The 16,259-nt window shown below is 45.1% G+C and overlaps 1 protein-coding gene and 1 long non-coding RNA gene across 8 annotated transcripts in view; one reads left to right on the top strand and one right to left on the bottom strand.

Moving 5' to 3' along the window:
• Window positions 1-7,486, bottom strand: part of LOC310749802 — a 32,037-nt gene extending 24,551 nt beyond the window's left edge. For all 3 annotated transcript variants that reach the window (XR_014541799.1, XR_014541800.1, XR_014541801.1), the window contains exons 1-2: window positions 6,924-7,486; window positions 2,473-2,643 (exon numbers count right to left, since the gene is read on the bottom strand). This is a non-coding gene — a long non-coding RNA (uncharacterized lncRNA). The remainder of the gene's footprint in view (window positions 1-2,472; window positions 2,644-6,923) is intronic.
• On the top strand, window positions 133-4,771 carry LOC310749733 (glycine N-acyltransferase-like protein 3). Of its 5 annotated transcripts, none has more exons than XM_083587118.1 (6): window positions 133-213; window positions 1,044-1,179; window positions 2,014-2,064; window positions 2,500-2,626; window positions 3,157-3,277; window positions 4,016-4,771. In XM_083587118.1, exons 2-6 carry the CDS (start codon window positions 1,102-1,104, stop codon window positions 4,422-4,424), a joined length of 786 nt encoding a protein of 261 aa, XP_083443244.1. In that variant the 5' UTR covers window positions 133-213; window positions 1,044-1,101; the 3' UTR covers window positions 4,425-4,771. The 5 variants fall into 5 exon arrangements, with proteins under 5 accessions (XP_083443244.1, XP_083443243.1, XP_083443246.1 ...); XM_083587117.1 differs by having other exon boundaries at window positions 2,014-2,121; XM_083587120.1 differs by lacking the exon at window positions 2,014-2,064.
• Window positions 7,487-16,259: the final 8,773 nt, after the last annotated feature.

The raw sequence follows: 16,259 nt of genomic DNA, 5'->3' as shown, positions 1-16,259 counted from the left end.
GAGAAAGGCCTAAAGTCCATTAAGTCCAGGGTCTTAATGTGTGTAGATGCACCACTGAACATCAGGGAGATGGCTGTTAATAGTTCATTCATTCTGGTAAACTTACACATTCCCTCCCCCCTCGTTGAAATAAAGCAGCCAACACAAAGAGCTTGCTGAAGGAGACTCTGACTGAGCAGTTTGACAGCACACCAGAGGCTCTTAAGAGAATCTGTAAGTTACGGAAATTATGGGGGTGGGGCACATCTTTAAAGTTGTTAAATGTTACAAATGTTATGCATAAATGTATCCTTTAGACTTGACAGCTCAGGGAAGTTACCTAGCTTTAAAAATCATATAAATCTACTCCCTTGCCAGTTTCCTTCATTCCACTGTCAATCTGCTTCATTGGCCAAGGACTTGGAAACCATTCGGTCCCCGCCATAATCCCTCAAGCGGGGGTCACGTACTCACAGGAAGGTACTCATAGGTGTCAATCGCTGGGCAAAGGCACTCCTCCGGACTTGCCCAGGTGGCAGACTATGCAAATCAAACTTCTATTGTCCCTTTGTAGTACGTGCTTAGAATGTACTTCCCAATACATATCCTGTATCCACCTGTTGCCCCAACACATTCCTCCTATGTTAATCATGTATAACCCTCCCCTTTTCTGATGTAGCAATGATGTAGTGATGATGCTTAATGAACTGTATGCTGGGATAAGATAGAAACTTTTAAAAGTTCTTGTCACCCCATCCTCAGGGGTTCAAAATTCCTCTTTGAACCTGTTGCGCAATGTACCATTCAACACTGTACCACTCAACAAGAAGACACGGAGGACTACAGGTGAGCAAATGACAGTGTGGGAGAACACCAGTTGCTCATATGAGAATGTTATATTCTCTATTTATTGAGGAAGGGATTCCTGTTACATTTAGAAACTCAGTTGTGGCACCATTGTTGGTTAAGTAAGTCCATCATTTCAGTGAAAAAGAAGGCATCTCAGTTTGGGGATTACACTGAGGTACAGAGAACTAGTCTCTCTCTTTCTCTCTCTCTCTCAGGTGCTTACAACCCACACTGTTTCTGCTGGTACCTGCTTCAACCTCTGCCTCCCAAGCTATGTTGATCCTATCCTGTTCTTCCAAGTTGCAGATCCTGGAAGGACTGCTGAAGAAAAGCCTCCCTCAGACACTTCAGGTGATATTGAGCCATGTATTCTGGGTTATTAGCTAGGAATATGGGACCAGATTCTTGCATCTTCCCAAAGATCCAAATTTGGAATCTGAGAAGATTTTTTAAATCCAATAAATAGGTGCGTGAATAGGGTACCATACAGATATACTCCACAGAGAGCTAATATTGGCTGCGGCTCCATACTGAGGGTACAGTTGGTGTGAAATGTGTATATAGTATGTGAAATGGCCATGTGAATTCCTACAATTAGTTCATTGGGTGACAGATACTAAGTCCTCACTACGGAAGAGGGAGGAAATGTGATTCAGTTTGCATTTATAGGTGAACTTACCTAATTTGCACATTCTGAAGCAATGCATGACAAAACTCAGCTGCCCTTTGAAATCTACATTTCTCTTAATTTTGCTATGAAGTTCTCCAGCCAAGTAACATTCACAAAACTGAGAGGGTAAACTGTGTGTTAAAAATGCACATGTAAGTAAAATGACATTGTATTGCGGAAATTGCATTCTAAAAATGTGTGAATTAGTAATAATCATGCATATTAAGCAAAATTAACACAAAAATGCCAATGAACTTTTTTTTTTTTAAATGCAAACTGATGTAGAAATGTGGAGGACTGAGCTAAAAGACGAGAAAAATGATAAACTGAGAGAAACAGAAAATCAACTGATTCTTCTATCCCTGTTCATCACTCAGGACACCCCACTCAAGCCATGCAGCAGATACAATCCTGACCCACCACACCACAGATGGCCTCCCCAGATCCCACACATTTCTCCCAGGCTGCCTCCTTCAACTGCAGCACCAACTCTGACATCCTATGACTTTTGACAGGTCTATGGTGAAGTCATGAACATAAACCGTGGGAATCCAGTGGGCCATGAGGTGATTGTGGATTCTTGGCCAGATTTCAAGGCGGTCCTGACTCGTCCACAGAGAGGGGTAATAGCCTTTTTGCAAAGGGTAGCTCAATGGGTAGAGCATGAGCCTCTTAATGTCAGGGTCATGGTTTGGAGTCCCAGGTTGGGCAAAGAGATTCCTGGATTGCAGGGGGTTGAACTAGATGACCCTCGTGGTCCCTTCCAGCTCTGTGATCCTCTGATTTTGTGGGAGGTGCTTGGTGGGATGTCAGCAGGAAATGCTGCGTGTTCTGTGCTGGGGCCTCCTCTAAGCCAGGCTCAAACTGAAAGGGGATGTTGGCTTTGGTCTAGGAGCACACCTTTGGCATTATCAGCTGCCAAAGGGAGCAGGTGAAACTTCATCATTTCATCTCAACATCTGGAAAAGCTTTACCTGTTAAACTGCATGTCTCTCTTTTAGACTGTTTCTGACAGTTCGGATTCCTTTAACAATATATATGCAGCATTTTATCGGGATCTTGATGCATACCGGAGACTGTTGCTTGACACAGATGCCATCAACTGGGACCAAGCCTTTTCTCTCTGTGGTAACAAGCTGTTCTTTCTAAGGAAGGAGTTATGAGATAAGGAGACTCAGTTTAGTTACTTAATCTAAATTTGATGAGGAAATGGAAGTGACAAAAGTGAATGTAATGGAGAAACATGAGCAAAATAAATACAAAACAATACATGGGGTGGCAGGCGGACGCATGAATTAGATTCCAGGTTTTTCTGGATCTGGGTATCTGAGAAGCTGTCTCGCCTCCTACAGCTCACTCCAGTCTCATGAGGATTTTTTTTTTAAAATGAAAGCTGATATGAAATGTAGAGAACTGAACTGAGAAATTGAGAGAAATTAAAAGTGACAGATTTGCTCTTCCCTACAGACTGCACATGTATTTTCTCCACAGCACCACAAGGACAATAGAACTTTTCACTGTCCAAGGGCAGAAAGAGAGCAACATACCTTGGATGACTATCTGAGTGATAGCAGTTCAATATATGTGTACCTAACAATATATGTGTTGCGTCACCCAGCAACACCATTGTCTTTCTGACTTTTTACTGCTTTGTACAGGGAACCATGATGGGATACATGAGGTCTCTAAAGATGCTGTTGTTCTCAAGAAAGTCCAGTTGACTGCAATTCCCTACTTCATCTACCTGGACGCCAAGCCAGATAAACAGCCTCAGCCCCGGTGAGTGTCCATTGTGCTCCCTACTTCCTGGTTGAGGCACTGGCTAACCTGTGTGCTTCCAATAGGAGAATCTCCATAGTCAAAGTTGAATGGCAGTCTGCCATGGATACTTTAGTTGAAATTCCTGCATTTCAGGGTCCCTTCCAACTCTACAATTCTATGATTCTGCCTATGGACAAACCTGGCATTCACTCCTTCTTGTAGTTGGGATAGCAAAGCACCAAAGGCGGCACTCCAAAGGGGTAGCGTTGCCCACTCTAGAAAGGAAGGAGGAATGCCACACAAAAGGTGATTTGCATCAGGGGTCAAGTTTAGAAAAGGCATCCTAAGAGCAGAATGAGCAGTTCTTTTTGTGACAGGCACCATCTTAGATGAGGCATGCTCTGCTGGGGTGAGATTGAAGGAAGGGGAACACAACTAATCAAACAGTCCCTGATATCTGCCATTTACACACACACACACACACACACACACACACACACACACACACACAAAATCAGCTGGGGGGATGCATTATTGTTTGCTTCTAACAGGTATCAATTGGTCATTAGTCCAAACTGCTGGATGTTAGGGCAAATGACATGGAATCAGCATCATTTTCATGCCAGCTTGCTGGTGGTTTTACCAGGGTATCTGTCTGGAGTGTTGAACTAGGGAGACTTTGAGGATGAGCCAAGAAGATAATTTCTGCATTCATGTCCAGCTCCTTCCTCATTGCTCATCTTTCTGCTCTCCTAGGCTAGATCCAGGCTTCACTTTTTCCTCCTTAAATAGCTCCCACATTGACCTGCTGAATGAAACGTGGCCCTATGGGGGCAGTGAACACAGCCGGAAATACTTGGCCAACATGGTGCGATGTTTCCCCAGTACCTGCATCCTGGACTCCAATGGTCATCCTATCAGCTGGATCATGATGGAATCTTGGGGCGCAAGTGCACACAGCTACACCCTTCCATCCCACCGCCAAAGGGGCTATTCATCTATGGTGCAGAGGGCACATGGCATGCGTGTCCATGCAGCTGGCTTCCCTGTATATGGCCATGTTGCCCTAGATAATACCCCCCAGCACAAACTGATGGACTCCCTGGGCTTCCAAAGATTATCTGAACTGTGTCATTACTGCATCCATTCTCCAGCTTCTCAGTGAGAAGAGGAGAGAGCAACAGTCGTTTTCTAGGATCCTGCCCAGTCCTTCCACTCACCAGTCCTCTGAATGAGAGAGACCTATCCACTATTCAATTTTGACCACTCTTCATCTTTACATTCCACAGTGTGTTTCTCTCTTCCTTTTGCCTTATTGTATTTTCCTGAATTTTCCTGGCCCCCCCCCCTTATACATTTGACTTTTGATGTTTCAGTTCACGTACATTATACAGGAAGATCACACCTTACGCTTATTTAACTTGAAATATTAAAAAATAAAATAAAATATATTTTAAAAATTGTCCAGTAGCACCTTGGAGACCAACTAAGTTTGTTCTTGGTATCTGAATAAGTGTGCGTGCACACGAAAGCTCATACCAAGTACAAATTTAGTTGGTCTCTAAGGAGCTACTTTGGGACGCAGGTGGTGCTGTGGGTTAAACCACAGAGCCTAGGACTTGCTGATCAGAAGGTCGGCGGTTCGAATCCCCACGACAGGTTGAGCTCCCGTTGCTCGGTCCCTGCTCCTGCCAACCTAGCAGTTCGAAAGCACGTCAAAGTGCAAGTAGATAAATAGGTACCGCTCCGGCAGGAAGGTAAACGGTGTTTCCGTTTGCTGCTCTGGTTCGCCAGAAGCGGCTTAGTCATGCTGGCCACATGACCCGGAAGCTGTACGCCGGCTCCCTCGGCCAGTAAAGCGAGATGAGCGCTGCAACCCCAGAGTTGGTCACGGGGTCCCTTTACCTTTACCTAAGGTGCTACTGGACAATTTTTTAATATATTTCTACTGCATCAGACCAACAACCTTCCTGAATCATTTAACTTGCATGATATCAACCATACGTGACTGAAGGCCACTCGTTGAAATCCTGCCACTTAAATGTAGGCAAGGTATACTCTCTGCCTTACTTGGGAAGCAAGGCTCTCTCTATGAGCCAGCTCTGGAAGCCCTGGGATGCCCCCACAGGGGTATTTCCAAGGTTTCTGTATACACATTTTTGTATATAAGCAGAACGCTTGGAACCAAACCCACACATAAGATGAAATTGTACTGTACCTCAGATCCTAAATGGTCAATGACCAAAGCAGGAACCTAAGGATGTAATAAAATCACTTTTCTGTGACATGTTGTGTTGTTCATCCCAAAGTTGAAGCCTTGTTCCCCAGATGATTGGAAAAACCTTTGCAGGAGGAGGAAGAGGAAGAAGATAACAATGACAAAGTACTTTGTGGTACACGTTTTAAAAGGTGTCAAATATCAAAAAGGTGGACCATTCACAGCCATGGAGTAGATGAGACTGTGAAGGTTCATTTCTTCCTGACCCCAAGGATTTACATTTGTCAGTGATGCCTGGTACCCATTGGGATCGGCAAGCTGGAAAGCAAGGAGCCCAATGGTAGGTGGGCCTAGAGCCAATTTCAGGCACAGCCAACTCATTCTAGCTTTGTTCCAATCCTCCTCCTCATTGAATTCTGCAAAGATCACAGCCACACCTTACATTTAAAACACTCTTATATCCCTTTAACAGTCATGGCTTCCCCCAAAGAATCCTGGGAAATGTAGTTTCTTGAGGGTCCTGACCTTACTCTCAGAGCTGCAGTTTCCAGCATCCTTAACAAACTGCAATTTCCCCACACTCTCCAAGACTGTTAAAATGTTGGAAGAGGGCTTTAAACATATGGGGAGGAAGTGACCTTCAGATGAGGGAGCTGACAGCCAGCACCCCCTACCCCACCCCCAGGCAGGTTGCAAGTAAGGAGACAGGCACGTGGGCACTGGCTGAGGTTGCTTGTCTTTTGCCCCATTTGCTCTAAGAGACCACCTTCCACGGATGTTTACACACGCAAGACCAGTCATGGCTGCACTGGTGGCTGAAGTGGAAGAGTGAGGGCCTATGTCTATTTCCAGCTTCCAAGCAGCAGTTTAGTCATGCTGGCCACCTGACCTGGAAAGCTGTCTGTGGACAAACGCCGGCTCCCTTGGCCTGAAGCGAGATGAGCGTCGCAACCCCATAGTCACCTTTGACTGGCCTTAACTGTCCAGGGGTCATTTACCTTAGTACTTAGTAAACTGCGTATCAGATCAGAATTCAAAAAGTAAAGGCATGATAGCGCTTTGCAATGAAAGGAAGGGAGCACAGATGCGCACCATCGGCCTGTGACAGAATCAGCAGCAGCCCAAGAGAGATGTTGGGACATCCTCTCCCCCATCTTCCCAGGGCCTGCTCAGGAAAGACCTGTGTGAAGTGGGGTAAAGCAGAAGAGAGGCCGCTCAGACCCAAACACTTGGGCCATCACCTCCCTGTAGGCCTGAATGTACTCCTTCACTCTACATTTTATGTAATTTATTTCTTTTAGGATTGCATTCTGCAGTAAAATTGGTGGGAAGAGTTTAGTAATGAAGGGGACTTCCTATCTTACTCCAATGAAATAGGATTTTAAGATTATGCATCTATCTAAAATAATTTAACCAAGTCCATATTCTCCGGCTCTTGTCACTCACCTGAGTGAAGGTCTCTGTGGAGAGAGCATGTGACCTGCGACTGAGGCCTTGAATGGTTTTCAGAATCCCCCCAGTTCTCAGCCCCCTACTTAGGGGGGAAACTGGAATTTCTGGCAGGGGAAAAGGATTGCAAGGGTGATTCAGTGAAATTGCATATCCACTCTCCATTTTCATTAAAACTAGAGTCAGATTACAGCAAGTAGTTGGCAAGACAAATTTATAATGTGGGGCCTGAAGAGGGAAGGGTCTCTGCTCCAGCAAAAAAAGAAAAGGTTAACAGAGTACTTAAGTTGAACAAGCATTTGCTTCCTCTATCCTTAACCCTCATGAAGCTACTATTCTGAGCACCCATTAAAAAACTACATTTCCCAGGATTCTTTTGGAGGGGGGGAATGCTTAAAATGCGTAATGTGTGCGCAGCCTTTCTCCTGGAAGCTTAATTTCCCAGATTTAAGATTATGATAGAAAATATCTTTTATATAGTTGGTTTCTAACTTTATTGAAGTCAAGGATAGAAGGCTACAAACTGAGTCTGAGGCTCTAACTCAGGGCAACTGAACATAACTCTCCCGTATGTTGTAGCAGTTGCTACCAGAGTGCAGGATGAGGACCTGGGAGATGACCAGGGTTCAAATCCCCATTCTGTCATGAAAGTTGCTGTCTGACCCATGGTCAGTCACTGTCTCTCAGCCTGATCTACCTCACTGTGTGGTTGTGAGGATAAAAAGGGGAGAAGGAGAGCCATGTTTGCCACCTTGTGCTCCTCATTGGAAGATAGGATTTAAATGAAATCTATCAATCAATCAATCAAATACAAGACTTTTGTGTATAATAATGTTCCCTACATGGAAAAACAGTCACCTGGCTGCTTCCTCACTATCTCTGCTTTTGTCCACGCTGCATATTGGTTATACCAGGAGGGAAAATCCAGCTTGATCTGCTCTTGTCTCAGCAGAATGATCAGCAAATGAAGGGGTATTGTTCCATTTTTTAAAACAACCATATGAAGTTAAGCTTTTTCACCTGCCAGGGGTGCCATCTAAAGGGGGGGCTGAGGGATCTCCTCCCCCCCAAAAAAAAATCAAGAAGGGGGCCAGGCTCCCTCAGTATGTATTGGGAAAGCAGAAAAAAATAAAAATTCAAACCCTTCCTTGTTTTCAGGAAGGTGTGTCTTCACCAACAAAAAAACCCAACTTGAGGTGTTTTACCATACGCATCCTAGAGATCTATGAGCAGACATTAATTGCATTTTATAGGAAAGTTATTATGGGGAAAGGTTTTCCTTATGTTCTGCAACAGGTTCAATGGTGCCTTCCGTTTCAAAATATGATTGAGAAAAAATATTTCTGGAAAGAAGAAAAGAATGATGGAAAGCCTGTCCGCCCCCCAAACAAAGCAATAAAAGTGTTTTGAGGAACTAGAGCACATAGTGTTAGTTTGTAATCTCCATTCCACAGTGTAGGATAAAGAGGGGCCTGTGATAACCATAAGTGACTGTTTTCAATTCCATATTTATTAATAAAATAAATGATGGTGCTTAGATACCCACAATTGCAAGTGGTGGTGGTATCCTTGATTTGCCTCCCATGATATGATAAATGGTTGGGCCATCCATTATTTGCCAAGTTAGACTGTGGCAATCATAACGGGACAGCATGCACATGGGACTCTTGTGCTAGATCACCCCAGGATTATAAAGAATTTAACATTTTTAAAAATAAACTATTAATTCAGCAACACAAAAAACATAGTTTTATCCAACTTGCCATGGATTTAAGGGACCAGTTTTTGCACACTCTTGTGAATCAACAAACGCATCAAAATAAGTGGGGAAATAACTGTTGTGGACTTCTAGCGATTGATGTGATATGTGATATGGCGAAAGCATTTTCATAGATTCAAAGCATTAATGAAGTGCGCTTCTGGCCACCAGGTGTCGCTTTTGCCCCCATAAAATGCCACAGCCAGGCTCTATTTAAGCGGGCCATGAAAAATATTAAAAACTAGAAGCTAGCTGTTTAATTTGTCTTCCTCAACCAACATGAGGAGGGAAACTGTAAAGCTCAGATTACAGCTATACCTTAGGGTTTTCATAATAAATCTAGGGCAAATCTCCTACTTAATGGAGAGATGAGCTCTAAAATCCCCACTGTTAAAAAGTAAGTATCTGATTCTTAGGGCTGCCAACATGGGTAAGGACACTGGTTATTTTGCTTGTCACATCCGCTTTGAAAATAAATATCAATGTCTAAGTCCTATACTCAAGGCAGATGCTGTTGGTTTTCAGCTCCTATCAACCCCAGTCAGCATGGCCAATGGTCAAGGATAATGGGACTTAGGATCCAGGAATATCTGAAGGGTGACAGGTTAGCCATTCCTGCTTAATTTTTTTTAAAGGAGCATTAGTAGTCAGCTTTCCCATGATGCAACTAGTACCCATCTTTATATCACCATCACAATAATCACCTTAATATCCAGCTCATTCTAATACATCAATGAGGCGAATGTGTAATCTGAACATTAATTTTCCAGCTCCGACATGGGCAGGTACAGTTAGCTATAAAACTAAGATCTTGCCAAAATCTCATGAGAGCTCACAGCGTTTATGAGATCTTGCTAGAATGTGCCGCTATGCAACTCAAGTGAGGAGGTGAGGGGGGTGGCATGTTCGCATTTCGCCTCAGGCAGTGAAACGGAATGTGCTGCCCCTGAAAACAAGCTCTGATCCCCCAGAGGCAAAACCAACTGCTTCTAGATTTGTCCCCATCCTTCTCCATGCTGAATTCAACAATGGCAATGCTAAAACTAAGGTGCCACCACCTCTTGACAGTTTGCAAGAAGGCAGGCAGGTAGCTGGGAACTAGCTGGGGGCAGGCTGAGGCTGGTGGTGCGACGCTCCATTTGCCCCAATAGACCAGGCTTCGCAGGATGGAAGAGGAACTAAATACTGTTTGGAGATTCCCTACTTCTGCCTTGATAGGATGGTACACTTCAGCCCCATTCATGGTGCAGCTCAGCACACAATTTATCTCAGCCTATGTCCATATCTCCTCCCACTCCCTGAGGTCACATCTAGATAGATGACACAATAGGAAATGTACAATTGGACATCCCATGGGTTTTTTTGAAAGGCCATTGCTGCTGCACGGCTGCCAGGCTCTGCAGCAGTGAAGGAAAGTGGGCTCCCCTCCACCCTAACACACACAGAGTGGGCTTTGAACCCATGCCTCTGAGATTAAGAGTCTACTGCTCTACCAACTGAGCTATCCATCCATCCAATGCAATTTTCCCAGTTGAAGACCTCCTAAAGTTGCTACTTGCCCTGCCACTTTGTCTAGTCGCTCCTTTACTCACAGGGGCAAAACAACGCTGGGTTGACTCCAAAGGGTCTTTTATCAAACATAGGTTCCTGAGTAATGCCCTCCCCAGAAACCAATAAGTTTCCCACAAAGCACTGAAAATGGAGGATAAGGGGGCTGCCACTACAGCCATATAAAAATGCCTGTGGTTAGTACAGCTGCCGTGGAGACTGCCATTGACCAGGCCTTCGGTTAGCATTACAGCCTGCCTGGCTAGAGGACAAGTCCAGGGCAGATGACTGCAGGCAAGGGGTGGCTGTGGTTAGCTCAAGGTTGCTTCCTGGCCTCCTTCGTGGAGGCTTTGTCCCCTGCTGGGAATCAAGACTGAGTCAGTTTCTTTCCAGGGCAAGAAACTCCAGGAGACAAAGGCAAAGCAGGAGATGCTGACCCCAGATGCTGCCCCAGACTCACCCCTGGGAGTTAGGAATCCACTAGGGCATGAATCATCAGGCTCCCCCCCCCACCCCACAAGGAGCAAGCGGGGTCTGGGAGAAAGGAGACCTGAACAAGTAGGACGGGGATCAATGCAGCCTCTCTAGCCCTCTCTCCCCCTTCACCCTCAGCCTTTCTCCAGCCTTCCTTTTATCCTTACGCTATGCAGTGACTAATGTATTTTACTAGGCTCAGCTCCAGCTATGGGCTTCATTTTATGGAGCTACGGTGGAGGCCTGACCTGCTTTTATGAACCAAAATCCACATCCTTAGCTCTTGACTCAGAAAAAGAAGAATGCAATCCATTGGTTTCAGGGAAGACTGGCAAAGACCATTCTCAACACCCACTGATGTCCCTCAGGCTCTCTTGGCCCATTTGCTATGGCCTAGGGCTTAAATCCTCTTAGCAAATGCAAATTTTGCCCAGCAGGGATGCATCATTTTCATTTGTACATATTCATTAGGTGTAGCATCTCCTTTAAATGCTCTCTATTAACAGGTTGCCCCGTGCACCCCAAAAACATTTTGACATCTGAGGCAAACCGCAAAATGGCACCCCCATCCCCACTGGAGAAGAAGGGGTGAGTCAAGATCTAAATCAGGAACAGGGGGGAATAAAGATCTACATTGGGGTCTGCTGCTCTTATGGATCCTGCCACCCGAGGGGGTTGCCTCATCTTGCCTTATCCAGCCCAGTTTGCCCTTCATTTTAGAACACATATTCCAGCTGTAACAATACGTCTTATAGAGCACCAACTGTCTTGCTTTGATATTGGATCGAACAAACTTGCTCACTGACAGTGGTAGCATTCGGGAACCAGATTTGAATATCACAGGTTGATTCCCATCAAAGTAGGGTTCAGCTGCTTTATTAGTGTATCCCAGTACCTTGACTCAACGCCAAGCACTATTTGTCAAGAAACTACAGGATCAGTATGGGTTGTGGCTAACGTCGTGTGAAAGCGGCTACAAAAATTACCAAGGGGGAGTGTTATGTACTTGAGCTGAATCCTAGATCAATAGGATCCAGAATGCAGCAGTCTGATTGGTCCGCAGGAGCCACCCAATCCAGCTCTAGGTGGAAGTGAATCAGCGACCTGATTGGCCTACAGGAGCAGCCTGGAATTAGCCAATCATGTGGGGCCCATTGTGTAAATAATGTATATCCATCTAGTCCTTTTGGGGAAAGTTTCATTCATTGCTACTATGAGCTGAATAAAGAGCATGAAATTCACACTCGACTCTGAGTATATTTCAGGGAGGGCACTGTGTGAGGAGTTAAGCAATAATGTAAACAGATTCTCAATGTTCCCTTAGGTTTCTCCCTCTGCTATCATTGCACCTTTCTGGCTATAACAGTCCTGATCAAAGCAGCTAGAAACAAAGTAGACCATGAGGCCTCCCACCTCAAAAGGGTGCCTGAGTGGCCAGTAGGAAGGGGCATCTGAAGAAACCTCTTGGAAGTGAAGAAGTTGGGGTGGTTAACTTTTAGGGATTGGATTCTTGGTGGGAGCAGAGCCCTGTAGGTACAGAATGAGAAACTAGAGTAGGTGTTTGGGGAGGAGGAGAGGACGGAGAGGGATTGTAGATCTGGATAACTTTCTATCTGCCCCAACCCAAGGTGTAGAGCTAAACAAAAAAAACCATCCAAGGGGAAGTGAATTCTTAACTCAAGAAGAAGCTGCCACAAAAAAAAGTTCAAGCACCATGAAGCAGGTGATAAGGAAGACTTGTGCATAACTACCCCAGGGAGGAAATCTGGAAGGAGGACTGGAGCAGGTTTGTTGTCATGCAGCAGCCTTAAAGAGGGAGAAGCAATGAAAATCATCTGGAGAGTTGCACAAGAGGAGCAGAGGCGCTATAGCCCAGCTCCTTTGACTGTCACAAGCAATGCATGTGATGGATGGAGAGAGTGGGGGGTAGACAGGGGACGAGCCAGAAGGTTGGGCTCTGTTCTCTCCCTGTTGAATGCTGTAGTGATCTCACCACAGCTGGAAAGGGGCCAAGCAGCCAACCTGGATGCTGAGACCCTCAAGTTATCTATCTCCGGGGGCTGTGGCTGGCTTCTCACAGTCTGTATTGTGCGGCACATTTTAAGAGGTGAGGCGTGGGAGGCCCTGCTAGTGACAGCAGGCGGGGGGGGGGTGGCTTGGAGCAAGGATATTTCTGCTGTATTCCTGGCTCAGAGATGGGAGTAAGATCTACGGCGGCTGAGTAGGAGAGCAAGAAGGATGGAGCTGGAATCTGGAATCTGCAGTCCACCATGGTTGTTGGTTCTTCTGGGGTTTTTTTGTCAGCTGCTGAGACTGTCTCTTTCTCTGTTTATGGACTCCAGCAGCGTTTTATCGCCTTCATAGTGTGGCTCAGAAATAAGCTACCTTCCAACTGGTTGACATTCTCCCTGTTCTCTTGGTACTTCGGGGAAGAACAGTTTACCAAAAAGCAGCTGCTGGATGTTAGAAGTGCCTTCTGCACAGTTACCTTAGGACCCCCCCCCCCAAGTTTCAGAGAAAGGAAATGGGCACATATATATATATGTATGCCATATATATGTGACATAACCTTGAGACCCACTGCTACTCTTTCTCTTGAAATGGGCTGAGAGCAGAAGCTGCTTTCACCTTTGGTCCCTGTGTAGAGTTAGGTAGCCAGGCTGCATTCAAGAGAAGTTTATGGTGAATCAGGAAAAGGGAGCCATCATCTCCTGCCTGTTCCTCTTTGCCGTCATCCCAGTTCCTTCTGCAATGCATATTCTTCTCCATCACACTCTGACCAGGAAGCCATGGCGGGCTGTTGTTGGTTTTTGCTCTTACTGTCTCTTGTGGAGGCCCCAGGTTCAGAATTAATTGTGTACTGCCTTGGATTATCTTTGGTGTCTTTCACTTATCCCTTTTTGAACATTCAATCTGATTTGTTTTCTGGGAGGTTTGGTGATAGCTGCATACACACCACACATTTAGAGCAAATAGCTTTCCCCCAAGAATCCTGGGAACTGTCATTTACCCAGCACAGAGCTATAATTCCCAGCACCCTTAGCAATCTACAGTTCCCAGGATTCTTGGGCGGAGATGTCATGTCCCATCTTCATGTGCCTCTCCATGAGAGGTCCAGAGAGTGGCAACACCTTTTCTGCACCAGTTCTCTGTTTGTGGAATGCTCTCCCCAGGGAGTTTCAGCTGGCTCCTTTATTATTATTATTATTATTATTATTATTATTATTAGCCTCAGCAGTTTTTTGTCTTTTTGTTTCTGTACTATCGGTCACTCGATGTTTTAAATCCTCTGTTGCTTCTGTTATCTCTCTTTTTTTTCCCCCTCTCCCTTTAAGTATTTGCCCAGGACGATATCTACCTTTACCTCCCTACCCCCATTTTATGTTATTATTTCTATGTATATCATGCTATGGCCACACGGCTAATGCAATAAAATTTATATTCATTATTATTATTTATTAAATCTGTTTACCACCCTTCATCACAAGATCTCAGGGCAGTTCAAAGAATAATATACAAGATAAAAAACAAGTAAATAATTTAAATAAAAATAACATTATTTTGTTCCCACAGACACATTTAAAAGGCTGTGGAATATTAAACAGCTACCTCTGGTTGAAGAGGAATGTTTTCACCTGGCGCCTAAAATATATATAATGAAAGTGCCAGGCGAACCTCTCTGGGGAAACCATTCCATAAATGGGGAGCCACTACAGAAAAGGGCCATTCTCGTGTTGCCACCCTCACGTGGAGGAGGCACACAAAGAAGGGCCTCAGATGATGAATGCAAAGTCTGAGACTGTTTATATACCTTTAGGGGCCAGGTGAAAATGTTCCTCTTCAACCAGGCCTTTGGCTAATTGACATCTGATGCCCTTATAAATGTGTTGTGGGAAGGGGAGATTATTTGTTTTTTGTTCCTATTTTCATGATATATGTTGTGGGTTTTTTTATATTGTAATTTTATGTTGTGAACCGTCCTAAGATCTACAGATTAAGAGCAGTATACAAATTTAATTAATTTATTAACAATGTGCTTTAAATGTATAGCATGTACACAGGCAAAGTTATGTCAAAGCAACTGTTCTCCAATGCTTTCCAGTGCATTTTCCTGTAGTTTTCCTTATCACAAAAAGTCTGATCGTTTGAGGAAGCCAGCTTGCTGCCACAACTTCTCAATAAACCGTAATTGCACCGTCTGAGTTTGCTGGCACGTCATTGAATCCCACCCAAAAACAGAGGTGGACATTAGGGCTCGCTCTTGCCTCGTTTGCTCAGCTGGAAATGGCCAAGATTGATTCTACAAGGATAGATGGCCAACAACTCTTATGCACAGAAACAGGATATCGTGGTTGTACTGCAATGGATGGAAAGCTACTACTGTGGTTCAAATTAGGAGGTGAACTTTCCCCCATCGCTGTGGTTCTGGAATCAGCAACGTGATGCCCATGGGACCCCAGAGGGCTGTTGTGGCACCTGCTAGGCCACCTGCTCTGCTCCCCACCCCCCAAGATTAACACACATCCAAAACAGAATTAAAATTGTGTCCCTGTGTTGCTGCTCCAGCTGCTTGTGGCTCCTTGCTAGGTTTTTGTTGCACCTGCTCACTTCTGTTCTGCTTTAGAGGGCAGGTGGCCTTTGGATTGGTTGGAGGAAGAAAGATAAGGGCCTGTGATGGTGGCGGTGGTAGCTGAAGTGTGTCTGTGTGTCCATGTCCTGAGGAAGGAAAGGTAGCAAGGGGAGGGGAGACAGAAAAGAGGTGGGGATGTTGGGGGTGAAAAAAGAAGCCATGGGAAGGCAATAAAGGGGTAAGCCAGAGCGATGGATGAAGGGTGGGTGGAGCCTCAGGGGAGTAAAAAGACAGCAGATGGGGCCTGGGATGTAGGCAAAGGGAGGAGTGTGTGTTGGGATGAATTTGGTGAATGCTTATAAATGAGTGGATGGTGTGCGGAATGTGTGTACAGGGGGAAGGGATTCACAAAAGGAGAGTTTTGCCATTAGTCACTATCCCATGGCAGCCATTTTGGGGTGTGGAACCCACAGGTTTTTTAAAAAGACCACCACCACAATGTACCCACAAATCCAGGCTACAGCTTCCACTGTCTTTGTGCTGGAGCCCATGTTCTCCTTTTCATTTATTTTAGGACATAAAATGGGAAGGGAAGGAGATGGATAGGTTCTGGGGCCAATGCAATAATCCTGTAAGTTGAGCTTCTCCCATCTACATCATCGCTTTTGGGGGCAAAGTGAGTAACCCAGGATTTGTTTGGCTTAAAGGAGATGGCACACTGTGTGTTTCATGACCCCGGCCTTCTTGTTGCAGGGGTGGGGAACCTGTGGCTCTCTGGAGGTTGTTGGACTCCAGCTCCCATTAGTCCCCAGATCACAAGCCCAATGAATGATGGGAATTGTAGTCCTACAACTGGGGGCACTGGGTACAAAACCAAGGTGAATGAAGGTATTTGAATGCACACACAAAGTTTGTTTACTGCGTATAAAAGAAGATCTGCCCAGAGAATGCTCTGCAGAGAAACAAATAAGGCCAGCATAGC

This window comes from Podarcis filfolensis, assembly GCF_964270895.1.
Source record: "Podarcis filfolensis genome assembly, chromosome: 1".
Taxonomy (NCBI): Eukaryota; Metazoa; Chordata; class Lepidosauria; order Squamata; family Lacertidae; genus Podarcis; species Podarcis filfolensis.
This window is presented reverse-complemented; position numbering and strand designations above follow the sequence as displayed.